At 38.3% G+C, this 23071-nt stretch overlaps 1 protein-coding gene across 1 annotated transcript; it reads left to right on the top strand.

The window, feature by feature from the left end:
* Positions 1–144: 144 nt before the first annotated feature.
* On the top strand, positions 145–22785 carry LOC103802876 (doublecortin domain-containing protein 2-like; the record flags this gene model as incomplete). Its single annotated transcript, XM_009075408.1, has 5 exons — positions 145–437; positions 5056–5107; positions 20537–20613; positions 20732–20863; positions 22606–22785. Coding segments are annotated over exons 1-5 (734 nt in total), but the record flags the coding sequence as incomplete, so codon positions are not given.
* Positions 22786–23071: the final 286 nt, after the last annotated feature.

The raw sequence follows: 23071 nt of genomic DNA on the forward strand, positions 1-23071 counted from the left end.
CCGCGCCCCGGCGTGGGCGCTGCGCCCCGGGCAGGGAGTGCCAGGCGGGAGGAGTGCCCGGGCAGGAGCTCTTTCCTGAGCAAACAGGTGCAGGCAGCGCGTCGGGTTGGCTTGGGCTGTACAGGAGGTCCGAAGCCACCGAGCATGACTAGTCCTGGCACAAAGGGGTCTTGGCTCTCGCAGCCGACGGTGAAGAGCGTGCTGGTGTATCGCAATGGGGACCCTTTCTTCCCAGGGCGCCGTATTGTCATCCACGAGAAGAAAGTGTCCAACTTTGATGTATTCCTGAAAGAGGTGACAGGAGGGGTGAAGGCACCCTTTGGAGCTGTGCGAAACATCTATACCCCCCGGGGTGGGCATCGTGTCCGGCAGCTGGAGGAGCTCCAGAGTGGAGAGCAGTATGTAGCTGGTGGCAGAGAAGCCTTCAAGAAACTCAAGTGAGTGGCTGAAAAGTAATGTAAGATTTTTATGGAACTTGAATATCAGCATTTGGGGTTTGACACTGTGGCAATACTTCAGACATACCCCTACCCCGTCCCTTTTATTAGGAGTTGCAGAAAGAAAGGGAAAAGAGCTTTAGAGATGAGCCACACTAAGGCTGCTGATACCATGAGTTGCATAGTGCCATCTCCTTGACATGACAGTAGAACAGGAGAAACAGCCCTTTAACCTGAAGGACGTGCAGCAGTGGTATAATGTTGTGATATGTGTGCTTAAATGGAGGGCAAGTATCAGTACTTGTACCCAGGGGTTGTTACTGTAGAGCAAAAACTGTATAAAGGTGGAGTGTTGACAGTTCTGCCATGAAGTTGGTGAGCCTGGGAAGTTAATTCCCAATGCTTCCTTTCTTGCTTATTTTAAAAAGTCTGAAGTATTCTATCCAGCTATATGCCTCTCCATCACTTCTGTTCATTTTGGGTAGGTATATGGCCTTTTTATGACCAGACTAACTGAGTCCCTGCTGTGATTTAAAATATGACTGTTTGCTTTCTTTTTCCTACCTGGACACAAATAATTAAGCTGACAGTTTTTCTGTTTTCTGGTGATTGACTGGGAAGATAACATGGAGATCAGGGCTTTTAGGTGTGTTTCCTGAGTGGCTCTGCATGTGATCAGTAACAGCTCTTAATTCTGGCAGTGAATTTCACGGTCTCAGTTGGCTGTTAGATGTTTTCTTCAGTCTTTGTGGGCATTTTTTCCTACAGTTAAGTTAAAAAATAAATAAATCTCAAAATTAACAATCCCTTTATGGACGTGGTTGAGAATTTATATGCTAAATTACTGCCTTTATAGGGTCTTGCTCCTCTTGGTTCTGCAGAGTTGAGGACAGAGTTTCAGGAGAGCTCATTATGAGCTCATTATGTTTCAGAACAAAACAGTCTGTGTAATGAGCAGGATCTCTATCAGCACCCTTGCGATTTCTGTCACTAGCTGATTCTGAAGATTTATTGAAGCTTCTTGAACTTCAGTGGCAGAGCTGGAGAGAAAGATGTATGACAGGCTAAATATATAAGTCCCTTTTCCCCTTTCTCTTCCATGTCAAAGGCAGTGCTCAACTCTCAAGAAAGATCTACCATATCTTTTTGGCATTATATCCTGTGATTCTTCATTCCTGTGGATGGCTTAAAGTTGATAGTCGTCAGCATGTCATGTTACACCTCCCTAAATGTGTTTTGTGGTTGACAGGCTAAAAGTAAGTAAGTGTTTGGCATTAGCGTGCAGTTTAGAGAATTGGACACTCTGGATTTATTTTGGGTGGGAAAAAGCATTGCTTTTTGTCAGTTCATGCTTTATGGTCAGAGTTTTATGGCGAGAGTCTTTCAGACTTTTATGGTTGCAACATTCAACGAGATACCTAATTTTTTAAGACCAACAAAGAGAATAGTTTAAGAAAAGCTAACCTAAAGGACATGGTAAAAGCAGGCTGGTTTATATATCCCTTGATAGTATACCATAATCCTGTTTGTAGGGAGGATAAATGGGATGACTTGAGATATTTTCAATTTCTGCATTCAGAGTTCTTCACTATTAGTATTTGTTTATATAGTGCTGGAAATGTTGGCAGTGCTTTTTGGAGCATTAAAGACAGACTGAAAGGCTTGATGTTGTTCTTACCTGGGTTGTAGACAGAATGATAATTAGGGAGACATCTTAGCCAAAAGGTCAGAGGAGGGAAGGGATTAATTGGAGGGGACAGTTTTCTGAAAAGAATCAAAGGAATTAAATAAAAATGTATCTTAGTGTGTGTCACAGGCAAAGATAAAGCAGTTGCAGCTGTGAAGACCAAAGCATCTGCACTAAAGGATCTGAGTCTGATCAGATGGCAGCAGGAAGTTTGAACATTTTTTGCCTTTTTTTTTCTGGTGATGCTTATTGGACATTTTCATTGCTATAATAGACTATGCAGGGCTGAACTTTGAAATGGAGTCTTGTGGCACCAATGTGTGGGAGCTGTGGGAGTGTATTGGGAAGGAGAGAGTATCCAAGCAGAAGTTGAAAGCCTCATTGTTTTGCTTCAAGCATTGCATTTGTTTCTTTTCAGATGCCTTACACTGGGAGCTGAATCTTTTTCTTTCCTCTTCGCAGTGAATCCTAGACTAAATTGCACTCACGTTCAGCATGTGAGCCTGTCATTCAAAACCCTGAATCTTAACATCTTGAGATAGATAGCTATGAGGGTATATACGTCATATAAACTGCTGATATGTTTAATTTTTAAAATAAAACAATCAGCATTTAGAAGTTCTTCTTTTAGAAAAATGCATACAAGTTTTCTTTACAGGAAGAATTATTAGTCAATGTTGGGAATTTTTGTAATATATAACAATCTTCCCATCTTGTGTTGTCATTTACAGGTGTGCTAAGTGAAAACATATTTTTTTTGGTGTATATATGATGAGGTGTGTTGGTATATTGTAGTTGTTCCAGTGGTGAGTGAGAATGCATGTATAGTCCTGCATCCCTGTGGAGTCCTTCTCTGACTCCCATCTTCCTGAAATAAAACTGTCTATCCTGGACCTGGTTTTAATTTTTAGCTTTTTTTCACCATTCTACTCTACCATCCTCCTTCCTTTGCCCATTTACTTGTGTCTATGCTCAGTAATTATTGGTACATTGTGGTCTCTTTAGCAACATCTCTAAACAACACTGTAGTTTCATCACTGGCTTAGGTAGTCATTGGATGGAAGTATTTCTGCTTTCTTAGCAAGTGAGAATATTTTTGTAAAGTTTTTGGACTGGGATTTTTTTGAGTGCCATCATCCAAAGAAAAGCCTTTGGACCTATTTAGAACTTTTTAGATGTGCAGATCCCTGAAATTTGACCGCCCAGACATCTGCATAGTGAATTTAAGCCCTTGACTATATATTTGCTTTCCTTTGCCACTTTTCCTGGTTTTCCTCGAAGTAATTCACAGATGCCCAGAAAACAAGAACCACACTCAGCAGCTGTTGTTCTAGGCTGTTAGAAATATTTTGCCTGAGTCATTTTTTCTTTTCAGTCTTGCAGGCTGGAAGACTGCTTGGTTTTGGTCTCAAGAGAACGTGTTCCTTTTTACACAGAGAAACTTGCAACAGTTGCTTTTGTTTGGTTTAAAACATGAGGCTTTTAAAAATATTGCCCTGCATTGCTACATTTGCTTTTTACAGAGCACTGACATGCACTTTCAAGCATGGCCTGCAAGCCTTGCTGTGCCATAATGTCCTTGCACACTGAAGCCTTGAAATCTATGTGACTATTCTGTGGTACCTTGATAAACGTTTGTTATTCCTTCAAAGAATGAGTAATGCTTTTTCTTTCTCTTTTTTTTTTCCCCTTTCTTGCTTCTACATCTTCATTCAGGTTCTATGAATTCTCAGCTTTGGCCAGGCAGGAAAGTTTCTTCTGTCAAACAAATCTTATCCTAGTCCTTAACTAGAGCATGACATTACTGGAGGGCAGTAGATGGGTTGCAAGCTCTGAGATCTTTGGTGAACCTGCACTGATGCTAGGCATCAGGTCTACTTGATTTCTCAAAGAAGGTCTTCTAGTCTTAAAAGCCTGGCAAAGTACCTGTGGTTTCTCACTGAAAGTGGGAACGGGGAGAAGCTGTAACAAATGCTCATTACCTAATGTTGGGTTGGATGCTCCCAGCGTAACACAGATGCCTCAGCCATCTTTGTACTTATGTTTAGGTCTTGGCAGGTGAGGCTGTACTGAGTTACAGCTACCCACGAAGGTATATCTTCTACAACAATGAGAACTAGAAACATCTTGCAGTACCAGCAGCTACTAAGACCTGCATTCATGAGGAGAACTGCTGTCAGGGCTCTCAGAGTGCTGACAAGGGAAAGGAGTTAGTGTTGTCTGGGTACTTGGACAGTTGCCTATTTGCCAGTCTATGGGTTTCTCATGTTTACAGGCTTATTTGGATCCTTTTCTTTGGAAAGGCAACGTACAGTTAATCCATCACTGTGTTTTTGAAGTAACACTGTGGGAATGTGCACTCTCATGGAGACTGATACTGTACAAGTAGATGTATTTTGTTTGCTTGTCCAGTTGAGGCTTGTATTTTATCTATTCATAAAATGACTGTGAAGCTGCTATTGGTTCATCCAGCCATGAAAAAACAGTGTTCAGATATAGATGTAGATGTAGAGCCTTTTAAACATTAGCTGATGCTCTGAGTTAAACTTGGGTATGGAGGAAAACTTTGTCAGACACTTGCTGAGAAACTAAGAGGCAAGATGATGAGTTTGAAAACTTGGGTAAATTGATACTGTGCTGACATTTATTAATCCACCTCACAGTAGTATATGATCTTTCTGACAAGGGGTAAATGATTGTCTGTTCTAAGCACCAGTGACTTGAAGGTAGGTGGCTGGTTCTCCCACCTTATGTATTAGGCCAGAGAGCTAGACTGCAGATTTATGTTAATGCTCCCTCATTAAAATCTTGAATTAGTTACTTCTTAGATTATTTTGAATCATGGCAAGTTTTAAAATCTTCATGTATGAACAAAGTGTAGAAATATTCATATTGCATAAGTAAATAATCAAACCTGCTTTCCTTCCACAGCTATTTGGACATTGGAGAAACAAAGAAAAAACCTGCTGAGGTCAATAATGAGGTAGGATGTCTGAAATATTTAAGAAGTAAACCTGCAGTTAATGTTAGTGACATGCCTGCATTTATGCCTGATTTATTAAATATATATTTTAATAATAATACAATTATCTACTCTTCTCAACATATTTTTTTCAGTTATTATTACTCTGATTGCTCTGAGCATGATACACTGATTGTCTTCTGCTCAGCTTCCTGAATTGCCACATCCAGTTAAAAACTCAGTAAAAAAAATCTGTTGTCTTCATTGGATCTGCTCATAAACCTAAGGCAGCTTTTTACATGCAGAAAAAATGGTGGGAATGAGAATTTTGGAGTTTTTGGACCAGCAAATTTTCTTCAAAATTTGTTATTTTCTCTGGAGAAGGGGCATTATTGTTTGGAAAAAATCACACTTAGTTGAAATGGTTTTCACAGACACCGTCAGTGTCGGTTGTAAACTTCCAGCTGGTTCTAGTCCATAATTTGCCAAGCTCACCTCTTTCTCTTCAAGCAGCACTATGCTGTAGCCTGAGGAGATAACTGCAGCCTTCAAAAAAATTATATGTGAATTTATGTGAGATGCGTGACTCCGCATTATTTTTACTGGTTATTGTGTATGGAGATAACAGTGATTCCCAACAACCATTTGAATTACAGCTCCTGCCTTGCAAGAAGCATCAGCTCACTTGTTTTTCAATTTATTTTGCCTTGTGCTCTCATGCCACATTTCCAACTATTTAATAGTTCGTATAGCAGGTGTTTTCAGGCAGTAGGACACTTACTAGAAGATCCTCAAAACTGAGGCCTTAGTGCCCTAATGATACTCACTGATACTCAGATACCTGTTGTTCAGATGCTGCGAAATACAACATCTCATTTTATAATTGAGTATAACTTTGTAACCTGTATTATTTTTAAATGGGCACACTCAACAGGAAGCTCAAATGCAAGTCGGAGATTTGATACACTACTACAAGTACCCTGTAAATTTACTCTTGGATATTCTTACAGTTTGTTTATTTACACAATTGATCAGAACACTGTAGAGATGGTTTTGATGGTTTTGTGTAGCCATTCATGTCTCCATGTTGTTTGGGTCTTTTTCACAAAGGAAAGAGACCAATTTTTAAAAACAGGAAAATTGATTAAATGCTGGTGAGGCAGCAGGATTATACTCTGTTGCTGACATGCATATAAAACTGAGTAACACACTTTCACATATACATTATCAATGTTTTCCCATGTCCTTTATTCATAAATTCCATTTTTGACCTCCAGTATTTTCTTATTCCAGTCCTGAGTCTCCTCTGATCAAGTTTTCTGAAACTACTTACTTGCAGGGTGCACAGACAGAGAAATAAGTAGTGATCTAAGTATGAGATTATAATTGGGAGGGTGGGGAGGGAAGAGTTAAAATGTTTGTGGGGCAGCAGTATTGCACTTACCTGAATCTTCAACACATAAAACAGAGTTCTGAGCTAAAAAACCCTATCTTTGGATATATGACCAGTCTTTACTTTTTTTTTTTCTGAAAAACTGAATATTTAGATAACTGAAAAAAAAAACTTGATAAAATTGCTTCTAATTATTTCTGAAAATACAGTGCTTTGCCTTGACTATTATGTGTGAGTTCCCTTAATAATGTGCAGTGTGACTAATTCCATCTGCCCTTTGCTGAGGAGGTAGTTTTTCTTGTGGAATGCACTTGATAAAATCTCCTGATACTGACAGTTAACAGTACAACTACAGGCTTGCTGATTTAAGGCTAGTTTTAAGCCTGATTTTTTTGCTGCAAATCCTTACAAGATTCTTGACATAAGAGAAAATCTCTGCAGTTGGAGAAGTAGTTGTAGGACTTGTGAGTTTTATTACTTGCAGTTGCATTTTTGCTAAGAGAGGCTTCTATTATTTATTCTGGAATCACTGTATATTATTGTATCTCGTCATTGTATATTATCTTCACACTTTCAGCCATCTCTCAGAGCTTTGAAGTAACCCAGTATAAACCATCCATTATCTCAGCTTTCTTCTTCCTATTTGACTTATGTTTGCAATCTTCACTGTCTCCCTGTGGAGAGCTTAAATCCCTGTGTTGAGTTTAACTCTATGTGACTGATTTATTTGGGAAGAGTCATAAAAATGAGATGCAACATAATAATAGCCTACAGATTTTATCTGAGCTTATGAATAACACAACTGTTTTCATTCCCTAAAAATTTAGACCTAGAAATGAACTTTCAGGGGAGTAGTAACAGAAGTTTTAATGCCTAAATATATTTACATTAAAATGGTATGAGGCAGCATGTTCTGGTTTTACCTTTTTTTTCCAGGCATTCAATAAGTAATCAAAAACCTAGGTCTGTTTTAGGACCAGGAGGGACAGCAATATTCTCTTGGATTCTGCTAGATTTGCATTAGCGAACAAAAAAATTGTGGTTTTCCATGGCCCCTTCTAACAGTCTTCTATGCCAGCCCCTCAAAAGTATTTTACTTTCATAAGACATTATTTTAAATTGAATTTCAGAAATAAAACCTTCCCCATTTGTTTCATTAGAAGAATAAGAAAAAAAGAAGTGTATATGTGAATTACAACATTGCTCAAGAAAGAAATTTATGGTTCAGTCCTGCAGCTCAGCAAGTGTAATTTGTGAATTGTTTCAATGACTTCAGTAGAAAGGTTACTGTGGAGTTCTGCATGTACAGAGAAATTTGTGGGTCAGGTCTGAGTTTCTAGTATTTTGGTGGGCTGGGGTGGGGACAGCAAGTAAAACTAATAAAATTATTTGGTAGATTATTTGGCCCACTACAGCTTTGTGGGCTCCTCGCAGCTCAAGGATCAGTGTGCTAGGCATTGTATGAAAAGTTCACTGATAGCCTCATAGAGAAGTCCAAGGTGTGTTTTCAGACTGATCTTTGTCAGGGCAATTCCTGCTCTCTTTGTCCTGGTGCTGAAGTATTAAAAGGAATCACAGCAATAAATGGCCTTGTGCCACAGTACTCCTGAGTGCTGGTGGTGTGTTCACAACTGGGGCAGGATATTTTGTTGCCCATAGAAGGAGATGGTCTTGGAGCTCTTAGAGATGGCTTGCCCTAGACTGTTTTAAAAGGACATTGGTGCTGGCCTGGATGCTTAGGTACAAGGATATCCATTATGGTTGTATGAAGCGCATTAAACTTGGCATTTCCTATCTGGTGAGTGTTTCTCAGTGCAGGTTTTTCTCCACTAAAACAATTACAGATATCTATTTCTGATTCTGGTTAGTGTGAAGGGAGTCGAAAGGAAGAAAACTTTATGCAGCAGCTGTACATTGTGTATTTGTATGCAGCTGTATGTTTTCTTTTGTGTTAGTTAAACAGCCAAATGCTTGACATCTGCTTTTGGGAACACTTTAATGTTGTTCTTTGAAGGCAACATCTCAATTACCTTAAATTTGCATATAACTAGAGAATATGCGTCAAACTAGAATTAGACATGAAAAAATTGATGCTGAAGATATGGTGTAAATCCTCTGACAGAGCCATCATGCTGTAATAGTATATCTCAAAATTTTAACAGTCGTGTTACTGGTAGAAAAAATAGTAAAAAGATTTTATCCTGACTGGAGCTAAAGATTTGTTGCAAACTATTTTTCAGCTGTGTTTCCATCCATCATTCTTTTGCCAACTGAGCTGCTTGTTTTGCAGAGATCCCTTCTGTACTGGAGGTGATCTGCAAGTTCAAATACATGTTAAATGATGTGCTTGAGGAATGTAACAATTAATCTCTTGGGAAAATATGGACCAACAGAGTTACCATTTGTTTATTATAAGCTTAATTGTTTTTAAAAGGCACTGAATGTTATTTTCTAATTATAATGTGTAAAGTATGGACATTTATATTACTCTAGGCACTGTCTGATCTAGATGGGCTCTCCCTGTGCACTCAAAAAGATGAATTTTACTTGTCATTGGGGCTGGGTAAGCTGGTGAAGAATTGACTGAGCTTTTGTATTTTCAAATCCTCTAGCCAACTATTTGCTTTGCAAAAATATGTTCAGCTGAAACATCCTTTCTTCTTTGACTTCTTATGATCAAGTTTTTTTAATACACTGTAGCAAATGACCTTTGCCATGTATTATTGTAAAAGCAAAGAATTACAGGTGCCTAAGAAAAGCAGATGTAATTTGATATTGAAGAACCACTCTCTTGCAACCACAAGAAAAAAAGGAAGGTTGTAGTGTCTGTATGAAACAGCATCTGTTATCAAAAGTCCATAGTAGGCCTGCAGTAAGCTGCTCAGCTGACAATGTAGATAGATTTGCCTTTGGTTGATAGCAGACATATCTTCTTAGGTAGTAAAAACATTGAGGTTTTTTTGTCTGCACTTCACTTTTCTCCTGGACTTCTGGAACAAGGTGATTGATTGTGTGGCAAGCTCTGACACAAGTATTTTTTGTGCTGCTCAAGATTCATTGTCATTTGTGTTCCACTTGGATTTTTTTTCCAATTTATATTCTAGAAAAGCATTTATAAAGTTAATTTAGAAAACTTTACTTACATGTCTTACTCTGTGAAAGGCACATCAAGGGTTAGCCCTATGCTGTGTAGAGATAAGGATGACATAAACTCATTTCCTTAGTTTCGCCACTGTTTTCTATAATGCTTAAGCAATGAAAACATCTCAGTCCACAATTTTATAACCTTTGCCTGCTTACAGCGTGTTTATAACATTATTACCCATCAGTTGGGAACTGTGTAGGTTCAGTAAGTGTGAAAACAGGTGTAAGAGCTGGCTGGTTGTAGGCCAAGTGACTGGTTGAGGCAGGGTCACTTTACCCAGTTCTCTGAGTGGTGGGTGCATTCCAGAGTGCTGCCATTTAGCCTTGCAGTGTGTATGGATCTCAGACTGTGAGATTCAGTGGTGTGTGTGTGTCAGGGGCCCTGGAGTGAAGGACTCTCTGCCTGCCACCCACCAGGTCTTGTCCTACCTCCTTCCCAGATCCAGGTTCGATCCATGTTCAGCCTGGGCACCTTTCGGCAGTTCTCTTGCCTCACATCTAGTAGTTGTGTGTCACATTAATGTGTCACATTTTCCCAGTGACTGGTCACTTTTTTCACTGTTTTACATAAACTAATTTTATTGTTCATAACTCTTTTTCAATTGCAGCTTCTTCTTTTATCTTGTGATTTAGATGTGGTCACATTTGTAGAAGTATGGAATGGAGAATGGAATAGTCAACATTTTTACTAATGATTCTTCAGAGGGTTAGTAAGGATTCCTTAAAGCTTTCCTACATTTATGACCTGAATATTTGTATCTGCATACACCCCCAGAATGTCTCTAGTGAAACCACTTGTTAATTACAAGGATTTGAATGAATGAACATTTTGAAAATTTTAAATTTCTTTTTCTGATCCAGTGCCTGTCAGTCCTCACATCGGTCACATTGTGGATGACACAGACACGGGCTAGGACATGGAGCAGAGCACTTTTGCTTTCTAGGGGACTTCATAGAATGTGCCTGTGATGTTCCTGTAAAAGTATTTTGAGGAGGTGCAATTTCCCTCTGTTCCTCCATATTTTAAAATTAAATTATTCTAGTATCATTTATGTCAATTGTTTTCCTGCATCCTTGGTTGCTAGACAGTGGAGTCACCACTGCCCATGAGCAGTAATATGATTGGACTTAATGGTAAAAATCAAATTTTGGAAGTTTATAATATTTTCTTGATTTCACAAATTATTTTGGTATATTTATGCTTGTTCCTAATGTAATTGCATATTTTTTTCAAGGGCATTCTCATGAAAAATCATAATATTTATAATTATTGTTTATTTCAAAACTAGTGTTATCATATCTGACAATATGCATGTCTAATCATAAGAAAAAATTTGTCATTTTTCAATTTGTCATCTTCCACATTTGTCATGTGGACTCTTGATTCACTTTAACATTTAACTGTCGATAAGAAATGGCTCATCAATATTTTCTCTATATAGGAGATAGTTTTGTGAGGGTAAAAGTGGCCAAATAGATAGTGGAAATGATCCCAGCATGTGCAAATTACAGCCTTTTGATGCCAAAGCAATGTTACTTCACAAGATACCCTTTTCTGCTTCTTCCCTAAGGTTTAAAAAGAATCAGACCTGATTTGTGCTATCCAAAATTACTAAATATGAAATACTGTATGTCTGGAAACAAATTGTGTATGAAGGTCCACTTCATATTCCTTTGCCAGCATGAAAAACTAAACCCTCTTGCTACTTCATATCTGACCAGTTTGATTTCTTCTACTGCTTATGTCACAGACTGAGTTAGAATTTTGCCATTTTCCAATGCTAAATTAATTAGGAATTCTACGGTTGATGTATTTTAGGAAATAAGACTATCAAAATGCAAAGATTAAAAAAATATGATATAAATCTTTAATTTCCTGAGCAACACCTTTAATAGTTAAATTTTATATGTCATTGTTTGGTATTTAGTATCTTGGTAACATAATTAGCACAACAAGACATGCAAAACAAATACTCTTCTTGAGGTTTACAATCTAATACTAGAAGGAATCAGAGAAGAACTGACCAGACATCCAGTTAGAAGATAAGCTGTGTCTTTTTTTCCTAATTGAACATATGAATACCTAAAATTTCTCTTTATATAGTTCTGTATACCTGAACTTGGAAATTTCGAGTATTTGGAGTAACAACTTTCTTAAAGATAGGTTTAGTGGGCTTTTTGAGCAGCAGAAAGACTTGTAGAGGCTTTGGTTCATGCCACTGGAAAATTTTATGGTCTGTATTGAGTTTGATCTGAAACTTGGAAGTTAGTCTCTTCTTTGATTAACATTTGCCTTGTTCTGTACTGGCTTGTGAGGAGGCTGGGAGGAAGGGAAGAGGTGCCAGTACCGAAGCTTTTAATGAGGCATGTTATTCTCATTAAGAACTTGTAGCTGCATATTAAATTGACTTACTGGAAACATCAACTTTTACCTTTTATTAAAAATGCTGAAAAAAAAAGATATTAGGGGGGTTGCTTTCTGTTCTTCAGCTGTCAGCTGTTCACAGGTTCAGGCCCTTCTGATCAGCCATGAAAGCCAGAGACTTTGTTTTGATTTAAGTGAGTCTAAGGAATTTGGGGACAGTACACAAATCGTGAGAGGCAAAAATGGTCAAACAGGCAGCATTATGTCAGTGTCAGAAATTACTATCAGCGTCTATTTTGCTTGAATAAAATCTTTCTTATCGATGCCATCATTGTGTGTGTTGTAAGCAGTGTAGGTATATCATCATGAAACTCAGAAAAGAAATGGGAGCTATTCTTGGGATCCAGAAGCAACACAGATGTGAGCTATTTTGGAGCACTGCACTGGCTAAGTGCCTGGGCAGATAAGGCCATGCCATTATCTGACATCCCAGCTGAAGATCTTACCCCTAGGTGAATGCCTCAAAATTATGGCAGATCCAGAGTGAAACTTTTTTGTTTCCAGGGCTTGACTAGATGAGGTGAGACATACTGCCAGATGCATGGGGAGTGTGAACTCCATTTCACTTGCCATGGCTGAAAAGGACCGTGATTTATCTTAGAGGTGAACAGGTTGGCTTTAAACACTTTGGGAATTTTGTAGGAGCTTCATGGTCTAGAAGGCTTCCTGAATAAGTACATGACCATTTGTTCTGGCACAGTTAATTTCCAGCTCATCTGTGCTTTATGTGGGCTGAGAAGCTTGTGTGCTGCCCTGGTGTTGTGGCCTATTTATGTAAGCCTGGAAATAGACTCAGTTAATAGCAGTTTGAGTGGTGCTTTATATCCACACCAGTAGAAAGGTTAGTAGTCTCTCGCTCAAGGCTGTTTTGTACTATCCAGTGTACCATCTAGCAATGCAAGGTAGCCAGGGAAATGTAGATTATCCAGGTTAATTACTATGTAGGATAACTGAAATGTTTTTGTACTGACCAAACACTTCAGTGAGTTTGACTCCGCAGCTTTAGTAAATGTGTATAAAAATGTCCATTTAAAAAGAGGTCATGTTTCTATGAAAAAGATAAGATGTTTCCTGTGCTGTAATAACTTTAGAAACTTATCGTTCTAATTTGGTTTTGATCACTGAACCTTGAACATTCCTTTCTTTCACATCACAGGGTGGTGATGGTGTCTATCAATGGGATTTTGGTTCTTTTGACCCCAGTTCTACCCTAGGGAAATGCAAATATTTGTTCTGAATTTTCCTGGGCACATTGATTAACAAACAGGCCATTGTAACAAACTGGCAAAGCCATGGCTCATTGCATGAGCTGATAAATTTGGAATGTGACATTGTGTTGAAATATTTAAGACTTCAAAAGGTTAGTTACAAAGTGATGTGAGTAATAAGTGAGATGTTCATGGCACCCACAACTATATTAAGAGCATTAAGAAAGGCCAGCTCTTAAACCTGTGCAAGTTGAACCAGCACAGAGCATCTGGTTCAGAGGCATTGTGGGTTTTGACTGTTGCTTTGCTACTGTCCAGTATGGCTTTGTAAATACATGTAAATCTGTTAATCATGCAGTTGTTTGGTTGCCCTCTCTGATGGGGAGACACTTCTGGTAAATAATGGAAGTAAATCAGATAGCCATACCATTTCTTAGCTCTGGATAACTAGCCTGTGTCTTCAGGGCAGCCTGTGAAAGTGCTGCCAGACCCTCTGTATTTAGCATGTGCCTAATTATTTAAAATACACTGAAAGTAAAAGAAAGGCTAAGAATGCAACATTTTTATTTGAACCTATTCCCAAGTGCTTAAGTCACCTTTTTAGAAGTTAAATATGCAGCCTGGCATGTTCAGAGAACAGTTAAAATACTAATTAATGAACTGTATACTTTTCTTATATACAAGGATTGACACTGTGAAGTGTCACATGCCTCTAGCAAGTCCCATGTAGCCAACAGGAGACTGGGTAGTTTTCTGACTCTGTCCCACTTTCCAGTCTATATTTGAATAGTAATTGTTGAAAAGTGTAATGTAGCATTCATAGAAGCAAAACCTTTATATACGGGGATTGGCAAATAGGTTCATCCCAACCAAAACAAATACACATCATTTTGCTATATCTCCATGTTAGGGATTATGTTTTTTATCTTTTACTGGTTAACACATTTCTGAAGAAAGAAGTGAAACCCATCTTTTTTTAATCTGTGTATTTTAAACCAATGTTTGTGGTGCTCAGAGTGCTTACATGAATGGCCATTCTCAATGATGATTTCCCTTTAGTGCCATATATGTGACATTCTTTTCCCTATGGAACAATTCTTGGAGTTAGAAGCATTGCATAAGCAAACCCATCCACAGAGTTCTGAAAAGGAGCAGCAAGGTTTTAGTTGTTTAATGAGTTTGACTATGTATCTTTTGTCAATATATATAAAAATGCCCATTTAAAAAAAGTTATGCTTCCATGATATAGATGTTCCCTGTGCTGTAATAGCTTTAGAAAACTTATTGTTCTAATTTGCTGAACATAAACAAACAAATTTTTTAAAATGAAAATTGTATTAAGCTTGTGTATATATGTATGCACACACCCATTTTATACATACATACATGTGTGGATATGCACAGACTAATTCAAAATGGTTTTCTTGCATAAATTATTTTTCATATGTGTAGATATGGCAGTGTATCTGGGGTGGTGGTTTGGCTGCTGATCATTTAGTTTAGGGGTTTCTTTTTCAACAGTGGAAGGTGTAAGTACCTAAAGTAGATTGTGCAATGTGTTGTATGTGTTTGCTAAGTGTTTTGTGTGTGTTTGTTAAATTGTGTAAATATTTAACATATAGCATATTTAACATTTAGCATATTGTATAAGGGGAAAATGTATAGGATGTTGTTACAAAGCAGGTGTGAGGGCATGGATTTTTTTTTCACCATATTTCATTAGATGCTGATGTGCATCTTGTCTTTGTATTTTCAAAGAGGTGTTAGGACACACTCAGAGGCAGTTAACATTCCGTAACACAACTTCAGCCATAGTGTATTATGACTGAAGATGAAAGCTGGGCTCTAAGAGACACTCTGTAGAATGTATTCTGAAATTCAAGTGTTTACAGAGTCCTCAAGCACTGCAGATTGATACCCACTCCCAGACCTCAGCCTGTGTTGCATTTAGCTGCTTTGTTTTACCCAGACTCTGCAAGGTGCTTTGCAAAATCATTTCACAGGTGGTAACTCCTTTCTGAAGCAAGACAAACCCACACTGCTGTGAGTGTAAGAGGCACTGTGCGAAATAAAAATTTTTCATAGAATAGAAAAATAAAAATTATGATGGTTTTGGTTGTCCATGATCTCATGGTGTGTTTCCACCTGTGTTTAGCTCTTGTTGCCTTGCAAATTCTCATTTGATTGATTGTCTTTAGCTTGCTGAAAGTTTCCTCCAAGTTTCAATGGATATAATGCTTTGTCCTTTCTCCCCTGAATATTTTGTGTTGCTGCTGTATGTTGTCGTGTAATGCTTCAAGTAAGTATCTCATCAGAAGTTATGAATTGTTGGCAACATTTGTCAGTAGGAAATGGCAGCTGGCCTTGAATGGGTCTTTCTTTTTAAACAAACTGAAAATGTACAAAATTTAAAGATAAAATCATAATGGGGTCAGATCATTGATTAATATAAATCTGCTCAGTTGCTGACGTAAATGGGAAAGTGCTGATTTAGATCAGCAGAGAATGTGGCTGGTGAAATTAAAAGAAAATAAGGTTTAGGGGGTGAGTGATGCTGGTCTCTTAATATAAGCACAAACTTTCACCCAAGACCACTTCATTGTTAATATGTAACTCTGCAGTGCCAGAGGGGTCAGTCTAATCCAGACACGGCAACACTGTGGTACCTCCTACAAACAAAATAGGAGCAGAGCCAGAGCCATGTATTCTTTAATTAAACCCTGGACCAGGGTCTTCCACTTGGGATGGTTTAGTGCAACTCCATGTACTTCAGAAAGAATTAGAGTGATTTACAGTGGCTGAGCACTTGATCTTTTATTAATGTATGCTTCTGTATATTAAAGTTACGTGCCTCGCTTTTCATAACCATAAATAGTTTAACATTGGTCAGACAGAATTAATTCTAAACTGTGTGAAGGAGTTATTTGAAGACTGTAGCGAAAAAAAGAACAGGACAATCAGGTTAATTGGAAGAAGGTGTACAGTATACAGGTGGGTTGCTTGTGCTGAATTTTTGCACTGTTGTACTCAGAGTGCTTAATATACTATGCTGTAGCCAGAACATATTTTGGGCATCTGTAAGAGTTATCTCTTGTGCATTGTGGAATACTGTATTTTGCTATGTTGTGGTTGCCTGCATGCCTGCATGCATGCCAGCTTCAAAATTAAAGGTGTTGTACACACCTCATTTGCATCACCCCTGGTTCAGGTGCTTCCCTCAGCCTGTTAAGTTTTGTTGTTTTTTAATTTCTTATAAAATATGTGTTTATTTTCTCCTTTCCTCTCTCTCATTTGCAGCACCAGAGTGTCCCTGTACCCTGCATGAACATAAAGAGTTTATTTTTCTTTTTGGCCCCTAAAGCACATCAGGTGTAAATGGCAAGCTGTCCCAAAGACATTAGTTGTCTCTCCTGTTCCAAACAATAGCCTAAGCCTCTGCTTAATTGCGTGTGGATACTGAGAAAAGATGTAGTATGCTTGCCCCTGCTGTTCATGTCAGGTGTGGCAAAAGACTTTTCCCAGTTTTGTCTCCAAGGTCCAGCATCTGCTTAATTTAGTCTGGACTACTCTGTTCCAAGCGCCCAGAAACAGATCTTGTCAATGCACTATGTTAAATGCTTCATAGAATCATAGATGGTTTTGTTTGAAAGGCACCTTAAAGCTCGTCTAGTTCCACCTCCCCTGCCATGGGCAGGGACACCTTCCACTCGAGCAGGTTGCTCAAAGTCCCATCCAACCTGGCCTGGAACACTTCCACTGGTGGGGCAGCCACAGGTTCTCTGGGCAACCTATTCCAGTGCCTCATCCCCCTCACAGTCAAAACTTTCTTCCTCATATCTAATCTAAACCTTCCCTCTTTCATTTTGAAGGAATTCCCCCTTGTCCTTTCACTACACACTCTTGTAAATAGTCTCTCTCCATCTTTCTTGTAGGCTCCTTTTGGTCTCCCGGAAGCCTTCTCTTTTCCAGGCTGAACAATCCCAAATTCTCATAGTCATAATAGTGTTTCCTTGCACTGATTTTTGTGGTGTGACTTTATGAAATGTAATATTGCAATAACATTCTCTTAATCTTTTAATATGGAAGGTACATTGATTTAAACATGTTTAGAAAAACAGTGAAAATTTATATTTTGTTCTGGTTTAGGCCATGTTTAAGTAGAAAAGACAAACATTTAGTCTCTGCTCAAGCTGATCCCATCTTACAGTTCCCTGCAGTTTGCTTGTTTAAGAACAAGCCTCACTTGTTGGGCCACAGAAGGCTGACAGAAATATTTACAGAAATATTAGTGACTCTTTGAGAGAGTAACCCAAAAGACAAACTTGCAAGCTGATGCCACAGGATCTATTATTGGCAGAAATACAATCCTTTGAATAATAAATTAGCTCTTAACATCTGTTGGGTTGTTTGTTTTCTCAGGGGCCTGGTGGTTATGCTACACACAATAACATGATGGCCTTCTGAGAAACCTAAACCAAACTTAATGGTTTCATCAGCTTGCAGGAACAGCTAAGTAATCAGGCACACATGGGACTATCCTAAAGGCCTCTGATGCTTAGCAAATGCTTTCTAGCTAGTTCCAGTAAAGTGTGGAGTGCTGAAACCTGAGTATTGCAGACTACATCAGAGAACTTGGTTTGATGGACTGTTTGGAGAGGCTGTGAGAGAGCTTGAGCAGAGGTATCAACAGCGTAAGTGAGCATCAGGAATGGATGTGGAATCAACTTTTAGAAAAAGTGATATGTAACTTAACTATTTATATACTGAATTCTTTGAAAGGGATTATCCTGGCACCCTACCAGCTACACAGAGAGGGCATCCAAAGTTAAGTAACTCCTGTTTTGGATGCAACCTGTATTTGGAGCCTGCATTAGGACCTGATGTTATGGAAGTAAATCAGTATTGCCTCAGCCTTCAGTAGCATACCCTTTAGAAAGATACCTTATTTTTTCTGTATTCTGAAGCTCTCTAAGGTTACTTACACGGAGCAAATAACCCTTAATGGCTGACAGCAGCAACAGAATGTTTTCAGATGTTTCAGTTTAGGGTGTATTTTCGTCAGTAAATTTTAATTTCAAATTTTTGTGACATAAATGACCAGTTGTGCTGTGACAAGTGTGCTTTAAATGTTTCTGCAAGAATGGCTGAGCTCCTAAATTATGTGGCAGTCACAGAAAATGTCTTTGCCTCCCCTAATGATCTGTATAATAACAATCTCTTACTCTCTTTCCAAGCCTGTAGTTTTTGGTGTGAATCTCCCTCTGGATTCAGGGCCCACTGGAACTAACAGAAACACTGTGACTTGCAATTACCTTAGGCATTAATGCATAGCTTATGTACAGTTTAGTATAAAATTTCTCATCGTATGAGGCCAAGACAAACATGTGTCTACAAAATAGATCTTAAGGAGTAATTACGCTGCCTAGTAAATTCCTTGTGTAGAGGGAAGGTCCCTAGCCATTCCAGGAGTCTTCTTTCTAGTCTGGTCTACAAGCACTTCAGGCACAATGCAGCAGTGACATCTTTCTTGCTGTCTCTCCTCTTGTAGAAGTCTCTGGCAAAAATATCCCTTTGCACTGAGTTACAAATCACCATGCCCATCTGCTGCTGATTCCTTCTCTTTAGTTCCTTTGGTGTGCAAAGACTAATTCTGCCTTCCTCCACCCATGAGCAGTGCAGGCTTTCATGTCCTCTAAGTCTGTCAGAAAACAGAAGTGTGAGAGGTCTACACTGCTCATAAGGGCCTTTGAGAAAGATGAGTAGCTGAAGCGAGTTGAATTCAGAATAAATGTGCTGCTTTTCTTAGCAGATATTGAGAACAGATTTTGTTCACCGATTTATATGTTGCTGCATTTTGCACGAAGTGCTTGTACTCCAAGGAACACCAGTATTGCTTTTCTTTTGTTGGTTCCTTTTCTCTGAAGAAAGCTGTCTTGACTCCAGAATTTATGTGCTCATTGCAGAATTTGCTGCATGAAGTTCTTTGGGTTATGTGGGAATTCAGATTTGGTTATTTTAATGATCATTTTTATACAGTTTGGTATAGTAGGTTGAGCACCTCTCTTGTTCTTTTCAATGTATACAAAAGAAAGGTCTGGAGCGCAATCCTGTTGGTTCTAAATGAATTTCTGTGAAAATCCAACTGAAGACTTAAAGTATTGGAGTTCAGACTATTTTCCATAAATTAATTGAGAAGTATTGGTTAAGTAGGCACAGAGTGTGATAAAGCTGCAACACATCATGTTATTAGACTGCTCTACACAGTGACTGGAACATTGCCAGTTCAAATAAACTTTGTACATCTATTTGAAAGCATGTCTCTGTGCATGCTGGCTATCTAATCCTTTTAGCTTTTATGGTATTTTTTTTGGAAATGTAACCAACTTGTTAATGCATGTACTATGGCATTAAAATGTTTGTTTGGGTTTAACACTTTATTTTGATTTGCTAATGTCAAAGTATTAAAGAAATCTTCCTAATGATTTTGGAGTTTGGGTTTATCCTTTTTTTAAACTTTCTGTTGAGTATAGTGATATTAATGTTGAGGCACTTGATTGATCTCAATATAGTGTCTCTTCAAAAGAATACAGGGAATAATGCTGGGAATTAATTAGCCTGTGTATTATTTTGGGAGTTAAATATCTGCAGTTCACCTCCCTTTTGAGTTGTGAAATGAGTAGAGTGTTCAGGAACCTTTATAAACTACTGATGGATTTGGATGTAAAGACCAAGAGTACAAGAGCAAAAGTACTTATTATAATAACAGAGAGATCTAGCGATGGCATTACTTGTTAAAAAGAGAAGATAGTTTTATTGCCTACGCCATGATCATAAGCAGTAAAGACTAGAAAGCAAGAATATCATTGTGGAGTATTTCTTTGGGTCTCTAGGTCAATAGCTGAGAAGTTACCAAAAACGTCCATACGATTATGACCCCTAAGTGGAAACTATATGTTGTGCCGTGGTACACTTGGTGTGCTATGCTGAGATTGTTACTCATCATGTTCCTAAACCTGTAGCAATAATTATGTATGCTCTGTACGTTGTGCCGTGGTACACTTGGTATGCTATGCTGCGATTGTTACTCATCATGTACCTAAATCTGTAGCAATAATTATGTATGCTCTGTAGAAGGTGAAGCTGGAATGGAATAAAATGCATGTTTTAAAGGCAGGAACTTCTTTCTGCAGACATGCAGTCCCACTTGCTGCTGGTGGTTAGGGAAAACTTTCTCTGAATGGGAAAACTGAGTAATTTTTAATTCTTCTTCATTCTTGCAGGTTAAGCCAGTTACTCACAGTAGAATCACTGTGTCAGCACGGTTTCGAAAGCCACTCCAGGAACCCTACACTATTTTGTAAGTAGAATTTTCAGTTAGTTTACTGACATTTCGGGAGGGGGGTGGTAGTGTGTTCACTTTAGATGAGTTTTGTTTAAAATGCTCCTCCAATGTATTTTACTGTGCTTTATTTCAGCCTGATTGCTAATGGAGACCTTATTAGCCCTGCAGTTCGCCTCCTCATTCCCAGGAAAACACTGAATCACTGGGATCATATTCTTGAAATGGTTACAGGAAGAGTTACTCTCAGAAGTGGAGCTGTTCACAGGTATCAGGAAATTGAATAATTGCAAGATACAGTTGATATGCCCAGATATGTTTTTAAAACTTCATAGGTAGATATAATGGATCATTCGTACTTCATGGGAAATTCCACTATAAGAAAACTAAAATACAGCAAAAAGTCACAAAGTGGAAATATGTTGACTCCAAGTAACTTTGAGGTTTCATTTCATCTGCTGTTTAAAAAAAGAACAACCTCTATTTGCTATTTGTTATTTATTAAATAATATTAATTAATTAAATAGTTAGCAGTCCTATAATAATGCAGTAATAATGCAATATATTTATGTGAGAATAAAATACATGAGCATGGTAAAGTTATTGAGGATGTTTGGAATGTGAGATACATGGGATCCATGTTACCTTTTAATTTTGATGGTTCTTTAAATCCTTTGGAGCAAACAATTTCAAGAAAAATATTATAGATTCTTTGGGTTTTGTATACCTGAGCTAGAGCTAGGATGTGCTTTATACTCAGCCCACTCAGCTTCCTAATAAAAGCCAAGGCCAAAATTGTAGTTGGGGATTTGCCAGATCCAATATCTCAGGCTAGAGCTAGGATGTGCTTTATGCTCAGCCCACTCAGCTTCGTAATAAAAGCCAAGGCCAAAATTGTAATTGGGGATTTGCCAGATCCAATATCTCAGCTGGTCTGAGTTGTAGTATTCTAGGAACAGGAGGTGACCCCTTGGATAGGTAAGTTTCGGTCCCTTACAGCTTTTACAATGTAAAATAAGTTCTCTAAAATGGTATTTGGTAGTTGTTACAAGTTTTAGAGTAAAATGATTTATGTGATGTCCATGAGAAATGTTGCAGTGTAAGTGAGCTGCAAGTAAGGTGTGTACAAGCAAATTACTGACATTCCAGTGTTGCCCCCTGCAGAGCACATTAGAGAAATCTGTTCCTCACATGGGAAAGGGCCTTTTGTGGAAAATCATTCTTCGCAGCTTATGCAATGTCTGAGGCTAAGCTTGCAAAATCTTTCTCAAATCAGTGAAGATAAGATAGTCTTTCAGTTCTTCTGGTTCCACTCCCAGAGCTGATACAGATGAGAAAAGATTAAGGTAATGCAGTCTGTTGACTGTTAGCACTCATCTAGTTTTTCCTCTCAGCCCTGGATTTCTGTGCTCCTGTTTGCTGGCTACTGAGCACTTTTACCGGCAATAAAATAAACCTACTCATGTTGCAACTTTCTGGATCTGATTTTCAGCTAGTGTAACTCAGAAGTGAGCAAAGCAACAAGAGCCATATACAACATATCAATTCTTTCTGCTCTCATGTTGTTTAGCAATTTAAAAATCTTTCACATTTTATTCTCATTACTTTGGTGAAATGATGTACATGATGAAAGCATTCAATATATAACTAGGATTCCTTTTGAGAGGTTCCCTCCAGTGCTCAGTTTTAATCCTTTAAAATTAATATAATATGCATGACATTTTGAATTATTTGATGTTTTCCCTTTGCTGGTTTTCTGTTAACTCAGTTTTAATTTTCTTTTCCTTAAAATGCAAGAAATACATATTAAATACATTAGTAAACTGATTGTTGTTCTCTAATAAGTTACACATTAATTGCTGGGGTTTACTGAAACTATGTTAGCATTAGGGGAGATCTGGTAAGACCACTGATGCTGGGACGATATAATTTCTCATTAAAGAAGGATAAATGGACACATGAGAACCTGCATTGTGTATATGACAATTTTTCTTTTCCATCTTATTAAAGACTTACAAAGCTGCCAAGTCTTATGCAGTTTCACTTGTGGCTTTTTAAAAAAGAAATTATTGATCACCCTCATCAGAATAGGGATATAAGTAAGAAATATGAGAGAGGAGACAATGAGAAAACAGCTTTTCGGCTTGCCAGATTGTGCATGGGGATGGGGTACAGCAGCCTGCTGGGCAGGTACCTGGTGCATCAGCAACTGGAAATTTGGGGATATTGGTCCCACAAGTTGTGTCTTTACTGTCTCCTTTGTGAGCCTGTATGCTGGCTTTGTTTTAGTTGCCACTTTTTGGCTTGGATTCAGGAGGGAAAATGGAAGTTCACTGACATCCCACAGGACAAAGTCTAGGTCATCCCCAGTAGAAGTGACCACAAGGACATCTTTGTTACATAATACTCGCCAGAGAGAATCCAGCTGGTCTGTGAAGCAGTCAGGAGGGTGGCTAGAAGGCTGCAGAAGTTAGTG

Source organism: Acanthisitta chloris, unplaced genomic scaffold (genome assembly GCF_000695815.1).
Source record: "Acanthisitta chloris isolate BGI_N310 unplaced genomic scaffold, ASM69581v1 scaffold23395, whole genome shotgun sequence".
Lineage (NCBI taxonomy): Eukaryota > Metazoa > Chordata > Aves > Passeriformes > Acanthisittidae > Acanthisitta > Acanthisitta chloris.